This window comes from Heterocephalus glaber, unplaced genomic scaffold (assembly GCF_053883595.1).
Source record: "Heterocephalus glaber isolate CG9 unplaced genomic scaffold, H.glaber_assembly_v1.0 deba00001444, whole genome shotgun sequence".
NCBI lineage: Eukaryota > Metazoa > Chordata > Mammalia > Rodentia > Bathyergidae > Heterocephalus > Heterocephalus glaber.
In genome coordinates this window covers 24,438,099-24,457,405 of record NW_028258297.1, presented here as the reverse complement: position 1 = coordinate 24,457,405, position 19,307 = coordinate 24,438,099, and the positions used below count along the sequence as shown (strand labels likewise).

Sequence of the window (19,307 nt, the reverse complement as noted above, 5' to 3'; positions counted from 1 at the left end):
GACTCCTATTACTCATTTGCAGCAATGTCACTCCTTTTTCCACTGTGGTCCGTGCATCTGAGTCAGAGGGAGCCTGCGACGGGCTTGTCTGAATTGATGGCTCACTCCCAGCCACTTTTGACTGACTGCCAACTTTGCAGGGCGTAGCTTACCAACAATTTTTTTTTTTAAAGCCAGACTGATTCATAGAAACTCCTTTAAAACCCAGGGAAAAGAAACCGCCCATCACACACCCCAGCTCACCAGAGGAGGAAATTTATAACCTCGGGAGGCAGGTCGCTCCCCTCACTGCTCTCGCCTACCTCCAGGAGAGCGGACCGGGCAGCTGCCAGCTAGGGCCACTTGCGGTGTCTGCCTCCGTCCTCGCTGGAAGTAAAGGTAGGCCAGCTCCCACCCGGGAAGCTGGGAAGAGCCTCTCCTCCTCCTTCTTCTGAATTCACCTAAGCCTTGGTTTTACTCTGGCACTTTTCTATGCCTCTCTAAAGTCCTCGAAACTTTTGCTTAAAAGTGGATGTTGAGCCCATTTTCCCCTGAAAATTCACAGAGATTAATTTTGAGGAGAGGGGAAATCGGCAGGACTGGGCTATAATTATTTCTCGGAGCAACTGAGTTCTCACCCTGAAGGCATGTCAGGAGTAGGGACTCTGGAATAAACCTGGATGGGATATCCTTTATGGAGGGAACCCGAATACCTGAGAAATGGCACACTGAACTGGCCAGATGTTGTTCTCAACTCTTTTATTTTGATTCAAATTGGATTTGAGTCTCTTTTTACCTGGAGGTTGTTTGCTGGTGTTTTGGGAGGTGATGATGGATATATAGTTTATTTTTGTCCTTTACTTTTATTGCTTGTACATTCACTTCTATTTACATTTGAGTCCTCCTCTCCTCCTCCTCCTCCTCCTCCTCCTCCTCCTTCTTCTCAAAGGTTGGGAAAAGGGATTGGTTTGTTTAATGAAAACCGTTAGGGGAAAAGAGAGAGAGGCTAAATGGTGTTTCAAATAAAATCCGGGAGGGGTTCATTTGGTGGAATCTGGAGCTCTGTGTGGGTTCCAACTTCCTCTCCTTGGCCAGATGTGGAAGTGAGGGAGAACATCGGAACCAGGCTTGGAGGAGAGGGTGGGGCACAGGGACTTCATCAGGTCCTGTGCAAACCTATTGAATGGCCCAGTAGGTCCACCCTGCAAGAGCTGCACTTCAGTGCTGAGTAGACAGACGGTCAACCTAAGAAATGATAAAAGAATTTTCTAAGTGGATGTAGAATTTTCCTTCAGTGATTGTTTTTGGGATGTTTTTCTTTCTACTCTTTCCCAGAATGTGGTTGTAGAAATGCAAATGGTCATGGTAAGCATGAAGAGAACCACGGGAAATGAGGAAAGGTACCTTTTCGGTTTGTTTTTGTTTAATTAATTTAGCATTTCAGTTGAGTGTCTATGGAGGTGTGGCCCATTGCAACACTCACACTGGTGTATTTTTCCCCCACGTAAACAAGACAGGAGAATGACATGATTCAGCTTGTCTGATGAAGTTAGGCTTTTCTTTCAGAAATGCAGCTTGCTCGTTGGGCGAGAAGATTTAGATGTAATCAGCCTGTGCATTGAACAGGCAAGACTCTTTGTAAAACTGCCCCTAAGGGGGTGATTAAGTAAGTACAGGGCAACTTTTCAAGAAGCAGGGAATTCCTACAAGGGCTTCAAATGTTTATTATTTTCAGATTACATGGATATAAGTTAGGAAAGCCATTATTAAGTTCATAGTGATGGTATCCCAGAAGATAATACAAATTTTCTTTTAGTTATGTGCAGGATAAAACTAATAAGCAACCTCTAGCCATTGAGCAAATGGAAAACAGCAACAATCCTGACAGTGTGACCATTAGGAATCACATTATTTGTGGAGCGGTTCACATTACACTGTAGCTTTATAAATGAGAAAATATGCAGTGTTTTTTTTCCCTAGAGTTCAAGGGCAATTAAAAAAAACTCCCTCTGATCTGATTTCTGGTCTCTGCTTTTCCTCTAAGCACTGGGAAAATCTCTCAGCCGGGAGAGTTTTTCTGGACTTCAGCTGTAAGTCTTCTATGACCACACTGAAATAGGAGCTTGTTTTCCCCTGTGGCCTCCCACCCTCAGAGGCAATCCAGGTCCACCCAGATGCTAAAGAATGGGGTGGGGGCGGAGTGCTGTCCAAGGCTGCTGAACATCCGGTCTGGAGCCTTTTCAGGGGCCCCCAGCTCTTACATTGTTCGGGGCACTAAGCTGTCTTGGGAGTTGGCAGACGACCATGAGAGACCAGTCTAGAGCAGATCACATCCTCAGAAACCGGCTCCCTCCCAGAGCACCAGGCGGTCCTCTGAGCAGAAGAAGGACTTCCCCTCTACAGACCCAGAAAGTACTCAGTGTGGCTTGCTCAGCCCTCTCTGTTTCCCTCTGGAGACCAGACTGAGCCTGTCCAGTTCCCAGCTTTGAGGACAGGCTTCATGGAGACCACCTTGGGAGTGCTGGGTGGATCTTGCGGGTTCAGGTTAGTGCTGGACCCACAAGGAGCACTGGAGAAAGAGTACAATCAGAGACCTGGCGAGGCTTAAAGAGGATGTAAAGCTGCCTTTTCAGGAGATTTTGTACACCCTGATAGACTTTATACCTGAAGAATAGCTACAGAAAAGGGCACAAAGTGAATTAGTTTTATTACATCTTTGATTTCATTTGTAGAAGTCTAAATTTGGGAGGGATCTTGGAGATCAGCTCATTCATTCTCTTACCATATGCAGAAATCCAGTATTTACACCATCTTGGACAGATGGTCATATTATAGCTCCTTGAAATTTCCCCACAGGGGATTCTCTGATACCTGAGGGTACCTCCACACTCATCCTCCCTTGCTGGACAGCTCTAATCATCAGCCCTTCCTAAGCTGGGTAAAATCATTTCCTCTGTAAGTTCTGTAGGGCTGAAAGGACACAGAAAATATCTATTTTGGTTTTGTTGTTGTTCCACTCAATGTTCTTTAACTTCTAGCCATTTAACTCTTCTTTAAAATTAAATTAATACAGCTTGAAGAGCTACAGTGCCTCCTCTCTCTCTCCTTCTTTCCTTCCTTCCTTCCTTCCTTCCTTCCTTCCTTCCTTCTTTCCTTCCACCTGAGCCTCAAAGAGAACATTGTGGAAATTTTGAAAGTATATACCTAGTCAATCATATATATATAATTTGATTCTGAGCTATTTAATTTTCTATATATACAAATATGTTACCTTCTGTAACTTACCACATGTCTATGCCTAACTGCCTACCAGAAAAGCTCGGAGACATTTGGGACTCTCATCTGTACATACTCAGAGGGGCACACCCAGTATTATTACCTACCAGGTCATGGTTAAATCAGTGCAGCCGGAAACACAAGCTTCTAACTTGACCTTTCGTGAATTGTCCCATAATTTGGTCCATAGTGCATGTGGTTTACACCTATGTATTTACCACATATCATAGTAACTACAGGAGCAGGCTGCCAATCAAAGGTAGCTTCTGTTTAATTGTTGGCAATCTGGGCATCAGTTGCTTGAGAACAGCTTGTATCCTTAACTCTCTTAGAGCTGGAATTTTCTGATCATAGCTTCTAGAGAATCTTGTTGGTTCTGCCCAGCTTACTCTGAATTTCTGGGCTGTCCTTGGTATTCAGTAATGAAGGAAGTCCACATATGGATCCAGTTATGAGTTTATTTGAATTTCCAGAACCTCACCCCTCAAAAGCACATCCCCAAGATGACTGTGTATAACATGTCAGTCTCTGGTGCTCTGATTGGTAAAGCCATTTCCCTCTATTTAACTAGAAGATTTCATGGAAAATGAAGCATGAAGACAAAAACTCAAACACTTGTGGCTGTTGCTGGTTCTCCCTTTGCCTTTTAAACAAAGCAGTGGGGCCAACATTTTCTTCCCTGATGTGTAGAGGGCAAATTTGCAACTAAGAGGAATTCCTCTGCTTTGGGTGCTCTTTGCCTGATGTAGCTGTGGCTGTTTTTGCATTTCTTAAGCCAGTTCACAAATTCATTCTTCAAATAGCCTTAAAATAGTGAACACTTTTGGCCCAGGTTGAAACTGACAAGAATTTTGTAGTAGGTATAAAATGGCTGGCTAAGAAGACAGGAAAGGCTGTGGGCTTGTCCTGACTCCATTGTGTGACTATGGGCAGGTCACTCCTTTCTTGAGAAAACTGAACTTAGTGGTCGCCAAGACCTCTTGCAGCTTTGAAATTCTAAGATCCTGCTATTCCTATGCTGAGTTCGTGCTAAGCGCCAGTTTAATCTATGTAAATTGGTAGGAAAGAGAAAGGAGGCAGTGTGTCACATTGAAGTGGGCATTTTACAGAGGAATCTTGACTCCCAGCTGCTGAGAAGATCAAGGAAGTCTTCTCTGACCATCACCCCAGAGTCCCCAGGTGGGAGTTCAGACCACACGAGCATCTCCTGGAAACCGGAAGTTTCCAGAGGCCTGGTAAATGAAACATGAAGGTCCTGGCTTGTGGGACCGCATGCTTTCTCAGCTTGTTTAGACGTTCACAACAGAAAGGATTTCACCAGGAACAAAATCAGGCTCAGAGAGAAACTGAGCAGGTCCTGGGAAAGACACTCCACCCGATTCTCAGCGTGAGGGTGTGGCCACTCAGGTGTGGACAGGGGCTGAGGAAGAACAAATCAGGAGGAGGGAAGGGAGGGAGAGTAGGACCTTGTGTGTTGGAGAAGAGGCAGACAGAAAGGCCTCGAAGGGAGAGAAAGCTCAGTGGACAGAGAAAGAGAGTCAAAGAAGGCAAAGAGCAAGGAGGTGGTATGGTGAGGATGTTTCCACTTCTAACTCCTTTACCTCTTGTTTGGGGGGTACCCAGTTTGAAAGTTACAGAGGATTACTGAGGTCAAAATTCTGTTCCTTGTCTCCTGTGAAGCATATTTTGTTGCTCAGGCCTTATCTGACTTTGGGGAGTGTGGTGTATACGTGCTTGGTGCCACTCTAGTTTCTAGTAAATGTTTGTACAACAAGGCACTGTTTCTTGCCTCATCCGTAGGTTGGCTCAGAGCTGATTGTTTCATATAATTCAAGTCCCTTCCCCAAGGAGCTGGAGAAGGTTCGTTGGAGAGAGGTTTGCTGCCTAGAAACACTGAGTTTGGGGCAAGTGGTGTGTTCACACAGATCTCGGGGTCGGGGGAGGAGTTCTGAAGCTTAGACACAGAGCTTCCCATCGCTGAACGATGCTCTCCCAGCTTGGATGCGGAGGAGATAGCAGTGCTGAGGATGGGGTCTGGGCTTGATTGTTGGAAGCCAGTCCTGAATTTTCGGGGAGGGGTCTGGCAGAACTGGTTCTGCTAGGTAGACCTTCTCAGCAATATGGCAAAGAAGCAATGGCCTTGAAAGACCTTTTGCTTATACATACGATTGGCACCATTCTGAGGGGCTGTGCTGACTGATTAACGTGAAGGTGGTGGGAGGAGCCAAGTGACTGTAACTGTTGAGCCTGAAGACAAAAGCTAGGAGAGAAAACCATGCTAGAGTGGAAGAGCCCTGGCTGGAAGATACAAGGCGTTGGCTTCTCTTTTGATTTTGCTTGACTTCTGGGAACTGCATTTCCTTCTTGGTCCAGGAGGGTTGGACTGAATGACCTCAATGCCTCCAAACTTTTAAAAGACCAATCGCTATTAAAAAAGAAAAGAAAAGAAAACAAAACAGAAACCCTGCAACTCACCCACTGCACTTGGGGCAGCTCTGCCTGAGCGTATCCCTCCCAACCCACCGCCTTCCAGGGCTGCAGCTTTGCTGGTTGAAGCATGTTGCCGCCATCTGCTGTTGGACCCACCCAAGCGCCGCTGGGGCTGGGCCACACCTTGATTTTTCTTCCCAAACCCTAGTTATTATCTTGGCAGCCTCTCCTTGAGACATTCTGGCTGCCAAAATACTTCTTTGTCAGAGGCAGAAGGCAGCTGAAGCTTCCGCCCTCACCCATGGGATTTGGCTCATCACTTGACTGGCTGTGGTCTGGGGGCACGGGCTGGGATTAGACTTCACAGCCCACATCTGGCCTCACCCTTTGCAGATGTTGCCCAAATCCACACAAAGGAGCACAAATGGAAATAGGAGGGAGAGGTTATTCTCCATGGGAGCATCTGCAAAAACAATATTCATGCTACTTGTTTGCTTTTAGTATAACTGTTGGGCCTCTGATTCTACCAAAGAAGCTTAAAGCCCATTTCACTGGCCTAAGCCTCTAATTTTATACAAAGAAATAAAAATAATATCCAACATTGCTCTTTGTTGGACAGGAACCCTTCAGTCCTCAGGCTAATCCTACAGGTGGTGGTTACAAGTGGTGGAGACAGGATTTAAACCTGGAACCTGTGCTCTTTATCAATTGGTATTCTGTCTCTCTTGGCCACTGATCAGAGAGATGTTGCAAAGCTTCCACATCAGCATTTAGAGACAGAAAGTTTACGAGAATCTGGTTCTCTAGTAGGCAGTTTTTTGCTTTCTTTCTTTTTCTTTTTCCTTCCAAATAACAGCAATGAAAAAAAAATTTATTTTTCCTGGATCACTTAGACCCCTGTTTCTTCTGCTGCTTGTTTGCTGATATTACCTCCTGGTTATGAAAATGTCCCCATACTTGAAACATCAAGCCCTGGTGTGGTGTGCACAAAGTGAAGGGCAACCTGAAGTTTTTCTCTTCTCATGCCAAACATTAACTATCTAGAGGCAGAACGGAAGTGGTCCTTTAGGATTCTTTTTCTCTGAGTTTCCCACGGAGAAATTAATGCCTCCTCTTTCCACTCCCCCATAAAAACAATATTGAGGATGGAAAAGTACACTTGACACAAAACAACAAGAACAATGGTCAGCAAAGCTCATCCAAGTTCTCATCCATTCAGCCTGCCCTTAATCCAGCCTTTTCCTCTTCCAGACACATCCTCTGTGGCTGCTTCCAAGGCGAGTATTTCCTTTTTTCACTTTTGTGTTCCATGGACACCAATTTGCCAACCAAAATGATCCTTAGTGAGATAGAAACATATCAAACAAACTGACCAATACAAAATGGCACCGATATGTGGAGGCTAGAAAGGCTTTCTGCTGCCATACACAGTGTCTTTAGGAAGAAGAGAGGCAGCTGCAGAGTTTTATGTTGCTGTCACTGTCACGCTGAGGGCTGCAGAGTCAGGGGCTGACTCATGGAGGTCATATGACCATGCCTTGGAGGAAGCACCAGGTCTTTGATCAGATGGTGTAAGATAGCTTTCTTCAAAATGTGCAATTATCTAGAAGGAGATGAGAAACTCATTCTTGGAAAAACATCAGTCAATGTAAAGACAGAGGAGGGGCTAGCAGTAATCTCAAGTTTGGGTTCTATTGTGAAAGATATTTTGGGACCTAAAGTGAGGTTCTCTCTTCTGGGCATTCCCTGACAGCCCAGATTTGCTGCAGAGACATCCACGTCAGAAAGAGGAAGCAGTAGTCTGATCAGAAACCTCTGGGGGGAGCTCAGATGACTGATAGTTTGTGCAAAGAGCAGACTCCAGTGCTTTGTCAGATGGACCTTTCTAGTGCAGGTCTTGGTAGATAGTGAGTGCCCCGTGACTGGAGGAGTATACACGAATTAGATCATTCTTTGCTACAGGTCTGTGGAGAAGGTTCATGTACTGGGAAGGTTCATGTAAAGCCCTCCTTCAGTCCAGAGATTCTGTAATTCAAAGAAGTAGATAGAAAAGGTCAATCTTCAGACAAATTAGTGTTTAGACATTTAAGTTATTATCTTTGCATTCATTTATGTGGGTACTTGTGTATTCAGGTGCCAAAGTTACCCCCCCAAATAGTCATGTTTGCCTTGGTATTTATATGAAAATATGTAAGATTTTGCATATAATAACATGCTGAATACATAGTAAAGTATTAAACAATTTCTAAAAATAATAAAGGACTGAAGTTCATATATATTAAGGGAGGATATATTTCCTCTTAAATTTTCTGTTCATTATGAAGCTGTCAGTCACCTTGACAATATTTTTTCCATACAGAAGAAACTACTGCCTTCCTTAACTCATTCGTTTTCTCATTGAACGATACTGATTTGGTATCTGTCATGGATAAGGCTCTCCCTTCAGGAATTTAGAATCTTTGGGGCGGGGGAGCCAAACACATCCATAAATAACCATGTTGCTAGGCAGTCTGACATTAGTGACTTTAATAAGGGACTCTGTAAGGGATATAGAATGACAGGGAGAAAAAGACTATTTTGGAAGTATCTATCTGGGAAGGCTTCTTAGGGGAGGTAGGACTTGAGCTTGGTTGAAAAGAATGAATAGGTAATTACTACAAGGATATAAAAGTTTTATATTTGGAAACCAGATTCCTAGGATTCCAGGCTTAGCCTGAGATGGGTTGGAGTCACTTTCCTGGTGAATGGTGCTGGTAGTGGTGGTGGTGTTGGGAAGTTTTTGAGCAGAGGAGTGACATGGTCAGGTAACCCAGTGGCAGTATAGAGAATGGATGGGGAAAGGAATTCAGAGAGGATCATGGAAGGATGCCAGGATTCAAGCCAGTACCTGAACTGGACCTTGACAATGGAGTGGAAAATAGGAAGTGAATGCCAGGAAAGTAATGGAGATAGAGACTCACGATGTAACTAAGATGTTCTGGGCAGTAAAACTGCAATAAAAGGAAGGAAGATAGGGAATTTGGCAGCTGCCATGACTGCTTTCTTCTTCCCAGGAAAGCCCAGGCTACCTTAGGCTACCAGAGAAATGCCTAAACTGGCTGCAGCTGGCCAGCCTTGCTCCTCAGGAATCCTCTTGCACCATCTTGGCACCGCGAGAATGTCTCCACTTTGCCTTTCATCTGGTAGACTCTCACCCACTTTCAAGTGAATCATGGAAATTTGAGGGCCGTGGGACTACTCCGCTGTTCACTTAGTTCCCGGCCTGAGCTGTACGCACCCAGCCTCAGGCAAATTCTCCAGTGACTCAGGTTTCCGATCTCTACCACTTCCTCTGCTGGAGAAGTGAGGTTTGGGTTTCTCTCTTCTGTTTGATTGCTCCCAGTTACGGTGGTTCAATCACCCTTAGAGAAATCTCTTCCTCTGAGCCCCCATAGCGCACAACAGGAAAGAGTTATTTGGTTACTTGCTTAGCAATTGTAGTCAAACTGCACATTTCTACTTCCTCATTGTCCCTTAAAAGTCAGTTTCTCAAAGTTTCTTCAGAATGAGTTACCCATCAGAAAAACAAAGTCTCACTACACAACGAAGTCTCAATGCCCAGTACAAGACAGTCTAGGGCTATGTTTCCTTTTATTCACTTTTTGGAGGGGAGGAGGTGTAAGAGCAAAGCAAGAACCCAGTAAAGATTTAAGTGGCTAGAGACAGCTAGAGAGACTGGCAAACCTTCTTCTCCCCTCTTCCCCCATATTAGTCATTTATAGCTACCATGGCAGGAATTGTAAATCCTCAGGATCATGTTCACTAAGTGTAATATACTTTCTATCAGCAAAGAGCTTAATCCAAATACAGAATGGCCAGTAGTAGTGAGGTTGACATTAGAGATAGGAGCTTAAAGAGACTGCTGCTCCCATGTGGGCTCGGCAGTGGGAAGAAGAGGAGAAACTGGTCAGAAATGAAAGGGAAGCAGCAGGCCTGTTCATTAGGGCAGGAAGAAGAGAAAAGGGCTAGCAGAGACCTGTGTGTGCCTTTAATTCTCATTCCTCGAGACAATCACTTCTTTCTAGAGTGAACATTCATGCTTCCTGTACCTTTCTCAGTTTCCTACCCAGCCCTTGACCACCCTCTGCCAAGCTCACTGGGGAGGTGAGACTCCTGCTTCACTTACAGTGGTGGGTGCAGAAATGTGTCTCTGGCATCCCACAGAGAGAAGCCAGTGGATACCCCACCCCTCCAAACACTGTGGATTAACCAGGTCTGGTGGCCCAGGCTTCGGAGTCTAAGCACAGCAAAGAATGCTGCTGTTACAGGAGTCCCCCAAAACCACTGATGCATGTGGGACTACTGGTGGCCCAAATACTCTGTGGGAAGCGGGTGATATACTGCTGCATTCAGAGTTGCCATGCTGTTATGCTCTGCTTCCTGGTTTAGCTACTCAGCTATGACAAGGGGTTGCCACCCATAGCATTTTAGGGAGGTGCGAGGGAGGACTCTATTATTGTTTTAGTAAAACATGCTGCTAAGAAGGAAAGTTGTAGCAGCCACTATTTCTAATGATCTAAATGCTCAGAAATGATTTGAGTACCTTTGTATGAAGCAAGATACACAGTGGGGTTGGGAATGAGTCTTCCGACAAACTATGCTGTAAATAATGGGTGGGTAGAAGTTTCAAGGGCATAAGAACGTCTGCTATATACACCCATTCTACTCTGAGATTTGGTATATTCCCAGACATTGGTGAATTAGATGTCACTAATAGTTTTTTCTAAAGACCTCAAGGGTTGCCTCTGCCTAGACTGAGGGTTTCTCTACTTGGGGTGAGGAGTGGGATCTCACCTGGGATGATCCAGCACAGAAATTTAAGAAGCTCATTCATTCTGTTTCTGAATGTGTTGGCACAGGGCCATTAACAAATAATGGAAGCCCCTCTAAACTAACAATGGATGGTACTGATAAAACCTGACAAATTTGGGGCAGTGAAAAGATTAAGTGATATGTATTATGCAATAGCTCCAGGGCCGGGGATTTAGCTCAGTGGTTCCACTGCCTGCCTCGCTATCCCTGATACCAAAAAAAAAAAACCAAAAAAACAAAAACCTGCCTTCTGCTTTGGGCTGGGGATTTAGCTCAGTGGTTCCGCCGCCTGCTCTGCAAGCACAAGGACCCGAGTTCGATCCCTGGTACCAAAAAAAAAAAAAAGATGCAATAGCTCCAGCTAAACAGCCTCTACTTTTGGCTCAACATAGCAGCCAGAGTGGGGAGAATTGTGTAGTTTGCACAATAAAAACACTTGTTAATCCAAGACATTGTGCTCCTTTCTATGGTGGAAAGACACTGCCCAATCATAAAAATATCTAGACTGAAAGAGAGTCACTTCTTAGCTTGATTCCTCCACCCACTCCTCCAGCTGCAAAGGGAATAAAGATCCAGTGGGGCTGTGGCTTAGATCAGTGGCCCCAGAATGCAATTTGCCATGGTGGAGGTGCAATGGGCAGTCTTCCCCATGGAGACTTTGAGTGCAGGTGAAAGGAAGTCAGGCTGGACTGGAGAAGATCACACAGCAGCCCAAGGAGAAAGTGCTGTTGAATCCCAGTGCTGGTCAGAGAGGGAACTCACCATGTCTTCTGCAACTCATTTAAGTGGCCTCATTTGGAGTATTATATTCTGTTCTCAGCCCCTTGGTCACTGCTCACCATTAGGACGAGAATATTTATAAATTAGAAGCAAAAGGACTATGGGAATCGTTTAAAGAGCCCAAGGTGGATTACACACAAATATCCATTATGTAATATCTGTGTTTTCCAGCAATCAGCCTAACCCTTTGGCCAGGAGGGGGGAGATCAGGATGGAGTGAGGTATGATATGAATCTTGGGGATATCAAGAGAATGGGATGAGAAGAGTTTCTCCAACTTTGTCCTGGCCACTCCTGAGGGTGTGTTCTTAGCAATCTCCCCACTCGTGGGGTAAGATTAGACAAAAATGACAGTTGCTAGGAGGACCAAAGTGACTTTATACATGCTGCCTCATGAATGAGATGGCAGATATCTTATTCTTTGCACTCAACTTGGGACAGTCTGGTGATTAAGAAACTTGATGGGGTTGGCAACAGCCACTGGGCTTCATATATGAATAGTATCAATAATAATGAACACAGGCTAAGCAATCCTAGTATTATTACCTACTATGTGCCAGATCCTGTGCTAGGTGTTCAACATATGGAGTCCAACTTAGTCCTCACATTTCCCTGTACCATTGGCATCGCAGCCTCTACTTTATATGGGGAAACTGAGGCAGATCAAAGGCTATATGATCCTAACTTAACTTCTTGAAAAACCTCTTCTCACCACACATTAAAGTCAAGCAGGAAATTGTAGAGGTGTGCAAAACCCTGAGTAAAGCAAAAAAGGAATTTGAATGCGTGGAGAGATTATCAATGCAGGGAAAAGCTCTAAGCTCTCCCCTGAGGCGGCAGGAGAAACTTCATGCTTTTTGTGTAATTCATAGTTATATTGGACACATTCCTAAAAGATGGCCTGGGTTGGAGGGGAGGGCGTAGGTGGGGAGGGGGTTGCTGGAGAGGGTCGGTGGATGGTGAAATCTAGGGTCTGCCTCCTGTTCCTCGCCTGCAGAGAGCACGGCACCGTTGTGTACTGTAGATCATGCTGGACTTTGAGAGCCTAATAAGGAAAGTGAGAGGAGATAAAAGACACTTGAAGTGTTGGATGGTGGTAGCATCAGTGCTCTCCAATAAATATCTGGTATGGCATGAAAGTGACTCAAGCACATGCAAAGCATCAGTTACATTAGGTGGAGGGAGAGAGAAGTGGGGCAGTTGTCAGATGTGCCCTACCATCTCCTCCCTGGCAGAGCGGCGGCCTCCACCCTGCTCTCTACTCCCTGCCTGGGCTGTGAGTAACCTCCAGCCCTTTCCTTTCCATGTCCCCGGAGCCTGCCCTGCATCATAACTGTCGTGGGCATGACAAAGCACTCCTGCAGCTGGCATAAATCAGAACAGCCTCCCCCATGCGCATCCTTCACACTTCCTTTAGATTCTAGGTTTTATGATCAATGGGCTCCCTTTTTCCCTTCTGCTGAGATTGTGGCTGAAAGCTTTTGTTTAACCATGCACTTTCTTAATCTATATTAATTCTCAATCCTCCCAGCCCATGATTTATGAATCTTCCTGTTTTTTGTGTTGAGTCCTGAAGGACTGGAATTGGTGTAAATGTCATACACAGGTAGAAGGTGCATCTGGTGGTATCTCAAGCTTTCTACTTCTAGGGCCCTAGAGCTGTCATACTGAGCTTGGAAATAGAATTCTGTCCCAGACCAACAGCAGGGTCTGTACACGGGCATATGGGGCCAAAGGCTCAGGTATGGCAATACTAGGCTGAAACGTTCAATCAAGAGATGCCCAGACCATTAAACTGTAATTAGGTTGTTATAATTATTGAATACCAAAGAGTATTATAATAATAGAAGTTGTATCTCTCCCACTTTATATCTCACTGGGGATCAAATTACTAGCTGATTCAGTATCTAGACATTGAGAAATAACTGCTATTCTACACAAGGCATCACTTCTGTTAAAATTGCTGAGTGGGCAATTTGGTGGAACTATGGACACTTCCCCAGTGGAAAGTGGAAATTTATATGTTGTTTCACAGAGATCTGAAAATTACAAAGGCCTTTTAAAAACCAAAATTTTACTCTTGGCCTTTAAAACATAAACAAGATGAAATATTAACAGCTGTCATAAAATGTTCTTTTTTTGGAAATAGGCAATATTAGAGAAATGAGATTATAAATACCAGGAGGGGAAAAAATCCAGAATTTTGTTTCTATTTAGATGTATGTACAGAGATGGATAGATAATTAGGCATATTGAGATGAGAACTAGGTTAACAAGGTGTTTGTAGGGATTTATAACAAAACTGTGATGATTTTTATTGCAATGCTTCCATTTTAGCAGAAAGACCACACATGTGGGAAAGCTGAATTGTCTTATTGAATCTGACAACATTTTATCTTTTTATATTTTTTTCTTTACAGAACTCTCTTCACTAACGAGTCACTACAAAAGGCAAGATGTTGGTATTGCTGGCTGGTATTTTTGTGGTCCACATCGCCACTGTTATTATGCTCTTTGTTTGCACCATTTCCAATGTGAGTCATGTTCTTTTGTTCATTCATTCACGGGGGAATTACTTTAATTCATAATGTGCTACAAAAGAAATTTAAGCCACAGTGTCCGCCCTCTTATGAACTTCTGGCTTAGTTGTGGAAATAAATAAAAATACACTCACACATTAAACAGTTAGATAACCAAAGGACAAAAGCAAGCGTCCGTGTAAGTGATCCTGCCAGGGCTACCGGCATTTAGGGGCAGGAGGATACAGGGAGGCTTCCTCAGCCTCTAAGCGAAACTTCCCCCCAGCAGAGGCAAAGTGGAAGTGAACTTGAAGGACTGGTCAGTGCGTAGGCTGTCTAGGTGAAAGATGGGTGGTAGAAAAAGCTAGGGATGCCTTTCAGGTAGGAGTGTAGCAAAGGTGTGCACTTGGGAAGGACCTACTTTGTTCAGGGATAATGAGGACCCCCGTGTGGGTGGAGCAGCCCTTCCCTTCCTTCTGAAGGGTGGATGGAAGTGAGAGGATGAGAGTCTTTGGTTGTCAAACTGATGAACTCAACTTTTGGGCAGAGAGTAGCATGTAAAAATGGAATATTGCAAGATTAACCTGGTGCCATCGAATTAACTCAAACAAAGCAACCTCAAAAACTATCATGTAGAGGTAGTGGTCTTTTCTCTCTGAACCTGGGGCTACTCTGACCCCTGGTGGTAGTTTTAGCACCCGGTTTGCTTTTGTTATGCTTGCCTCCAAAATAAAACCAAGAATCAAGACCACTAACCCAAGGCCAGTAATCATTAGGTGGGCAAATGAAGCTTCCAGAATCTGTTTCAGTCCCTGCTTCAGGTAAAGAATAAATATACTTTAAAGTTTGGAAAGAAGAGCTTTGCAAGCATTAGTGGGTATGATTACAAGCAAGGCTAATTTAAGCACAACTGATAAGACAAAACCTTAGCCCATGTCACCTCCTCCAGATTTTGAAATCCATCCATTCTATAGGCCAAGCCCAAAGTATCTCAGAATAGCAAGTCTGGCAAACTTGAGAGTGTTTTAAGGGTTGGATGCCCATGTGCTGCATATCTGTGTTATCAACCCCAGATACATGGCTGGGCTTGCAGTTGTTTATTAAATAGAGAGCAAGTGATTGATTACATACCTTGAGCTCTGCTTTTCTAGTATGTACATGTCTGTATGTGTATAGACAAAGTTCTTCATTTATTTTCTATTCCAGAAGGGTAATTATTTTTCTTGGGCTGGGTGAGAAGGGATGCAGGCACCATCGTGAGCCTGGAGACATACATTCTGGTCATTCTTCTGCTCACAGATGCCCACATAATAAAGCTCTTGCTTCACTATTTTGTTATGAAGTTACTTTGCTTGTGTGACAGTCAAAGTCTGATCTTTCTGTGTAGGTGAAAGTGGCTAATTGAGTACCAGATTCCACATTACTTTCCTAGTAACCCTCAGGTTTCTTCATTGTCACCACTTAGACATTTTCCTCTTTTTTCCCCTTAAATGAAGCAGTCTTGATAGGATGTATGAATTGTACATACTTACCACCAGTTTCCTCATTCAGGGCTTTTGTTTCTTAGAACCTTAGAATTTTAAGCCACTACGGTAGAATTACTTCCATTTTTCAAGCCATGAAGAATGTGAAGTTCAAAGAAGCTAAGTGACATTTTTCAGGGTTACACATTCTCTTTTATTTCTTGGAGTTGTGATTTTAATTGGACCTTATTTCTAACAACAGATAGGCTGCGAGCCATACTTATGGCTACATAGGGTGTCTTGATTAAGATATGGCCCCAATGCAAGCGATTTGTTATTTTCTTTTCTCTTTTTCTTTTGAAAGCAGAGGATCAATTTTAATCAGCTTTTTGTTTCTTTCTGGTTTCAGGTGTGGGTGGTTTCTGATGGGATCAATGCATCTGCAGGCCTTTGGAAAAACTGTACTGGAGGTGAATGCTCTAGCCTGTTATATAGAAACCAAGGTCTGTATAGAGTTATCAGTCCCCTAGTGACAGTGGTATGGTTAGGGAGACATCAGCCCAATGGCCTCACTCTCCTGATCTGTGTTAACAGATGCCCTTAAGAGTGTGCAGGCCTTCATGATCCTCTCCATCATCTTCTCCGTCATCTCCCTCGTGGTCTTCGTGTTTCAGCTCTTCACCATGGAGAAGGGAAACCGGTTCTTCATCTCAGGGGCCACCATGCTGGCATGCTGTGAGTATCTGGCAGTGGGTAAGACTCTGGCTTACGTGTGAGGAGATTTAAGTGGACCTTGCCACCCTGCTTCTGGCTACTCCAGCAGATTAGTTCCATGAAATTGCCTCATACCTATTTCTCCTCTGGCGATTTGTTCTCTTGTCATGAACCTGAGATTGCTACTCGGATTAAGACCTCTAATCTGCTTCACTGGTTAAGAAACCGTACTCCTGGGATGCACTGTGTGGTTGGGGCACACTTTTGTATAAGACACTTGAAGAAGACAGGAAGATGGGAATCCTGAGAAAGAGTCAAACACTGTCATGGTGCACACAATGATTGCAGTGCTCACTCTTCTCTTATTCTTCCTAGTACCAGTGGTGGGGTGGAGTGGGGTGAGCCATGTTCTTCTGCATCTCTAAGTAGCCTGCCTAGACACGCAGAGATCCAGGCAGGAAAGCTGTGTTGAACACGATGTTCTGTGTTTTATCTCAAACTTGCAGCCACACAAACCAGTGCAGATGTAAGAGCCCAGACATCTCAAATTTATTAACACAGCCATCAAGCTTGGCCCAGAGCAAACAAACAGCATAGCTGTTTCAGGACAAATAACCAGAGCTCATTTTTCCATTGCCAATGAGGGACATAGGATCTTCTGAAAATCATGAAAACCTTTTCTTGCTATTAATGTCCAAACATCAATAATAACCCGGCAACACCTTTGCTCCCCCAGGGCTGTGCATTCTGATCGGAGCGTCCATCTACACTGATCGTTACGCCAATAAGAACCAGAACTTTCTCTCCGGCCACCACCATGGTTACTGCTTCATCCTGGCATGGATTTGCTTCTGCTTCAGCTTCATCATTGGTGTTCTCTATCTGGTCCTGAGGAAGAAATGAGGCTGAACTAATGTCTAGGGATATCTGGGGGGTGGGGAGGAAGAAGCAGTCAAATCTGGGAGGGGAGTGGAAGACATTGTGTAGGAAAAACCAAGAAAAGAGAGGGGGTTGGGGAGGGGGAAGGAAGAGCGGGAGAGGCCCAAACCCAAACTGTTCCCGGGGAGATTCTCTACTGTCCAGCGCCCGCCTGGGGAGAAGGTCATCAGCTTGTGCTTTGATGCTCCCATGTTGCAGTCAGAGAACCTCCGTGCAGCTACCAGACTTGGCCACCAGCTGCCCTCAGTTACATGCACAGCCTGGGGCCCCATTAGCTGCCACACCACTGGCTCCAATTCTGAGAGTGAATTCTGAGTCACACGCTGAGGTCTTGCAGACCTGCTGCACCAAGTACAAATAGCAAATAACGGTACAAGTTCTGGTAAGAGCAGATCCTGTCTCTGGGCTGACTATGCTAAGCCTGGAAGCCATCTTACCTTCCAACCCAAGGCAAAACACCACATTCCTTTCTGAAGTGCCTACAGGAGGGCTTTGGCCAGGGAGCCACTATGCTTCTGTAGAAAAGGTATTTAGCTCCATGGAATTCAGTGGCATCTGTGACAAAAGGGGAGGCAGAGAGATAATTTATAAGGCCAATTTGGTCGGTTAGCTAAACCAAGAAAGAGAACTTTTGCCCACAGAAGGACTGGGGAGGGGCAGAGCCCAGCCAGACCTCACAGCAGTCCTTCACTGGGACTTCTTGTGGATGCTGTCAGGCTCTAGCTTAAAGCCAAGGCAGCTCTTCTGGAGTTTCTCTAGAGCCACTAATGAGCAACTCAGTAGTGAAAGCACTACATAAACTGTAAGAGCAAGAGGCACTCTTAACATAGCACTATGTTCGAGTTATGTTTTTAGAATTCCCCTCAATGAGTCAACATTTCTTATAAGTTATCTAACAAGAGAGAGATGTGACATGATTCCGTTACTCTTCCTCTGGATTAGAACTTTTGAGGAAGTTTTATCTAATTACCCACTTTGGGGATTAGGGCTTCTAGACTCAGTGATCACTCACAATTTGACACTGGCTACAGTAGTGACTTCTCAGAGGGCCTGCCCCCTCCCCAGGTGAGGGCTCGACAATTTAGGAAGCTAATTAAAACACACACAAAACAAAACCAGTCACCAGGTCCTTGGATGAAAGGTGCTATATAATTGAGAAGTATTAAGCATACCATATTTCAGTCATGAGAAAAACAGAGTGCTTGTTCCTAGGTGGGGGAGAAGCCCACGAAAGGAATAAAAATACAGTTGATAGGCAGATAATTTCTTCTAAAAAGTACCAAAAACTGTTGGGGTACCTGGTCAGGCCATATTTGAGCTGTCTGTGGCCGCAGGAGCCTTTCTCTGTAGGACTTAGAAGTCTTTGCTATTCCTGGTGCAGCAGGCAGCTCTCCACCCTGGAGCAGCTATTTTAAGCCATCTCAGATTCTGCCAATAGGGGTCTTTGGTGGAAGGCATTCCCTTTATTGTCTGTAGATCTACCCCGGGAAGAATCTGAGATATCTTGCCTACTTTTCTTCCTTTAGCTTCCTCATCCATTTCTTACATACTTTTCTTTCTTGGGGAGTTGTTGTACCATAATTGCTGGTATTTATGTAAAGGGACTGTTTGCTAAGTATATTTCTTTATGCTTATTCTGGTTAAGGGAATATTGAGGCAAGGCTCTGTATTACCTGGGCTGAGAGTAGAGATTGACCAGAAAAGAAACCATGGGGTAAAGAACTTTTAAAATTATGATTTGATTATCACATGATTATATAAGGCTGTATTATGGGCAAAAGCATACCTACATATCAGATATATCCAAAGAGATACTCTCATTTTGTTAAGAAGTTCAATTATGACTGGAGTGAACCATATATTCCCTTGTCTTTTACTTTTTCTTCTGTGACATTTATGTCTCATGTAATTTGCATTACATTAGTGGGATGTTCTAGTACTGTATTTGGCTTCTTCATTAATAGATTATTTCATATACTATAATTGTAAATATTTTGATACAAATGTTTATAACTCTAGGGATATAAAAACAGATTCTGATTCCCTTCGCTGTGTGAATGTTTTCTTTTCTAAAAATATGGGGAAATATGGATAATAGTGACATTTACCCCTCATTAATTTGCCTATCAGTTTGATTTGGGGAACTTGACATTTATTTGGGATATTAAAATACTTTCTTGTAATACCATAAGGATTTCTGCAATAACTCTTTCAGGCAACTGAATGTTATTAATATAGTTTTGTCTTATTTTAATTAAACCTCTTAGGCAGGAAAGGAATTTCATAAGCTAATAAATTACAGAGAGGTTATGATCTTAAATCAGGATGGCTTGTGACATTAAGGAGTGCCACTTGTA

General features: G+C 44.0%; 1 protein-coding gene across 2 annotated transcripts; it reads left to right on the top strand.

Annotated features, from left to right (window-relative positions):
• Positions 1-200: 200 nt before the first annotated feature.
• On the top strand, positions 201-18,995 carry Emp1 (epithelial membrane protein 1). Of its 2 annotated transcripts, none has more exons than XM_004845847.4 (5): positions 201-378; positions 13,736-13,849; positions 15,707-15,800; positions 15,892-16,032; positions 16,748-18,995. In XM_004845847.4, exons 2-5 carry the CDS (start codon positions 13,772-13,774, stop codon positions 16,912-16,914), a joined length of 480 nt encoding a protein of 159 aa, XP_004845904.2. In that variant the 5' UTR covers positions 201-378; positions 13,736-13,771; the 3' UTR covers positions 16,915-18,995. The 2 variants fall into 2 exon arrangements, with proteins under 2 accessions (XP_004845904.2, XP_087070197.1); XM_087214071.1 differs by lacking the exon at positions 201-378 and adding an exon at positions 406-4,825.
• Positions 18,996-19,307: the final 312 nt, after the last annotated feature.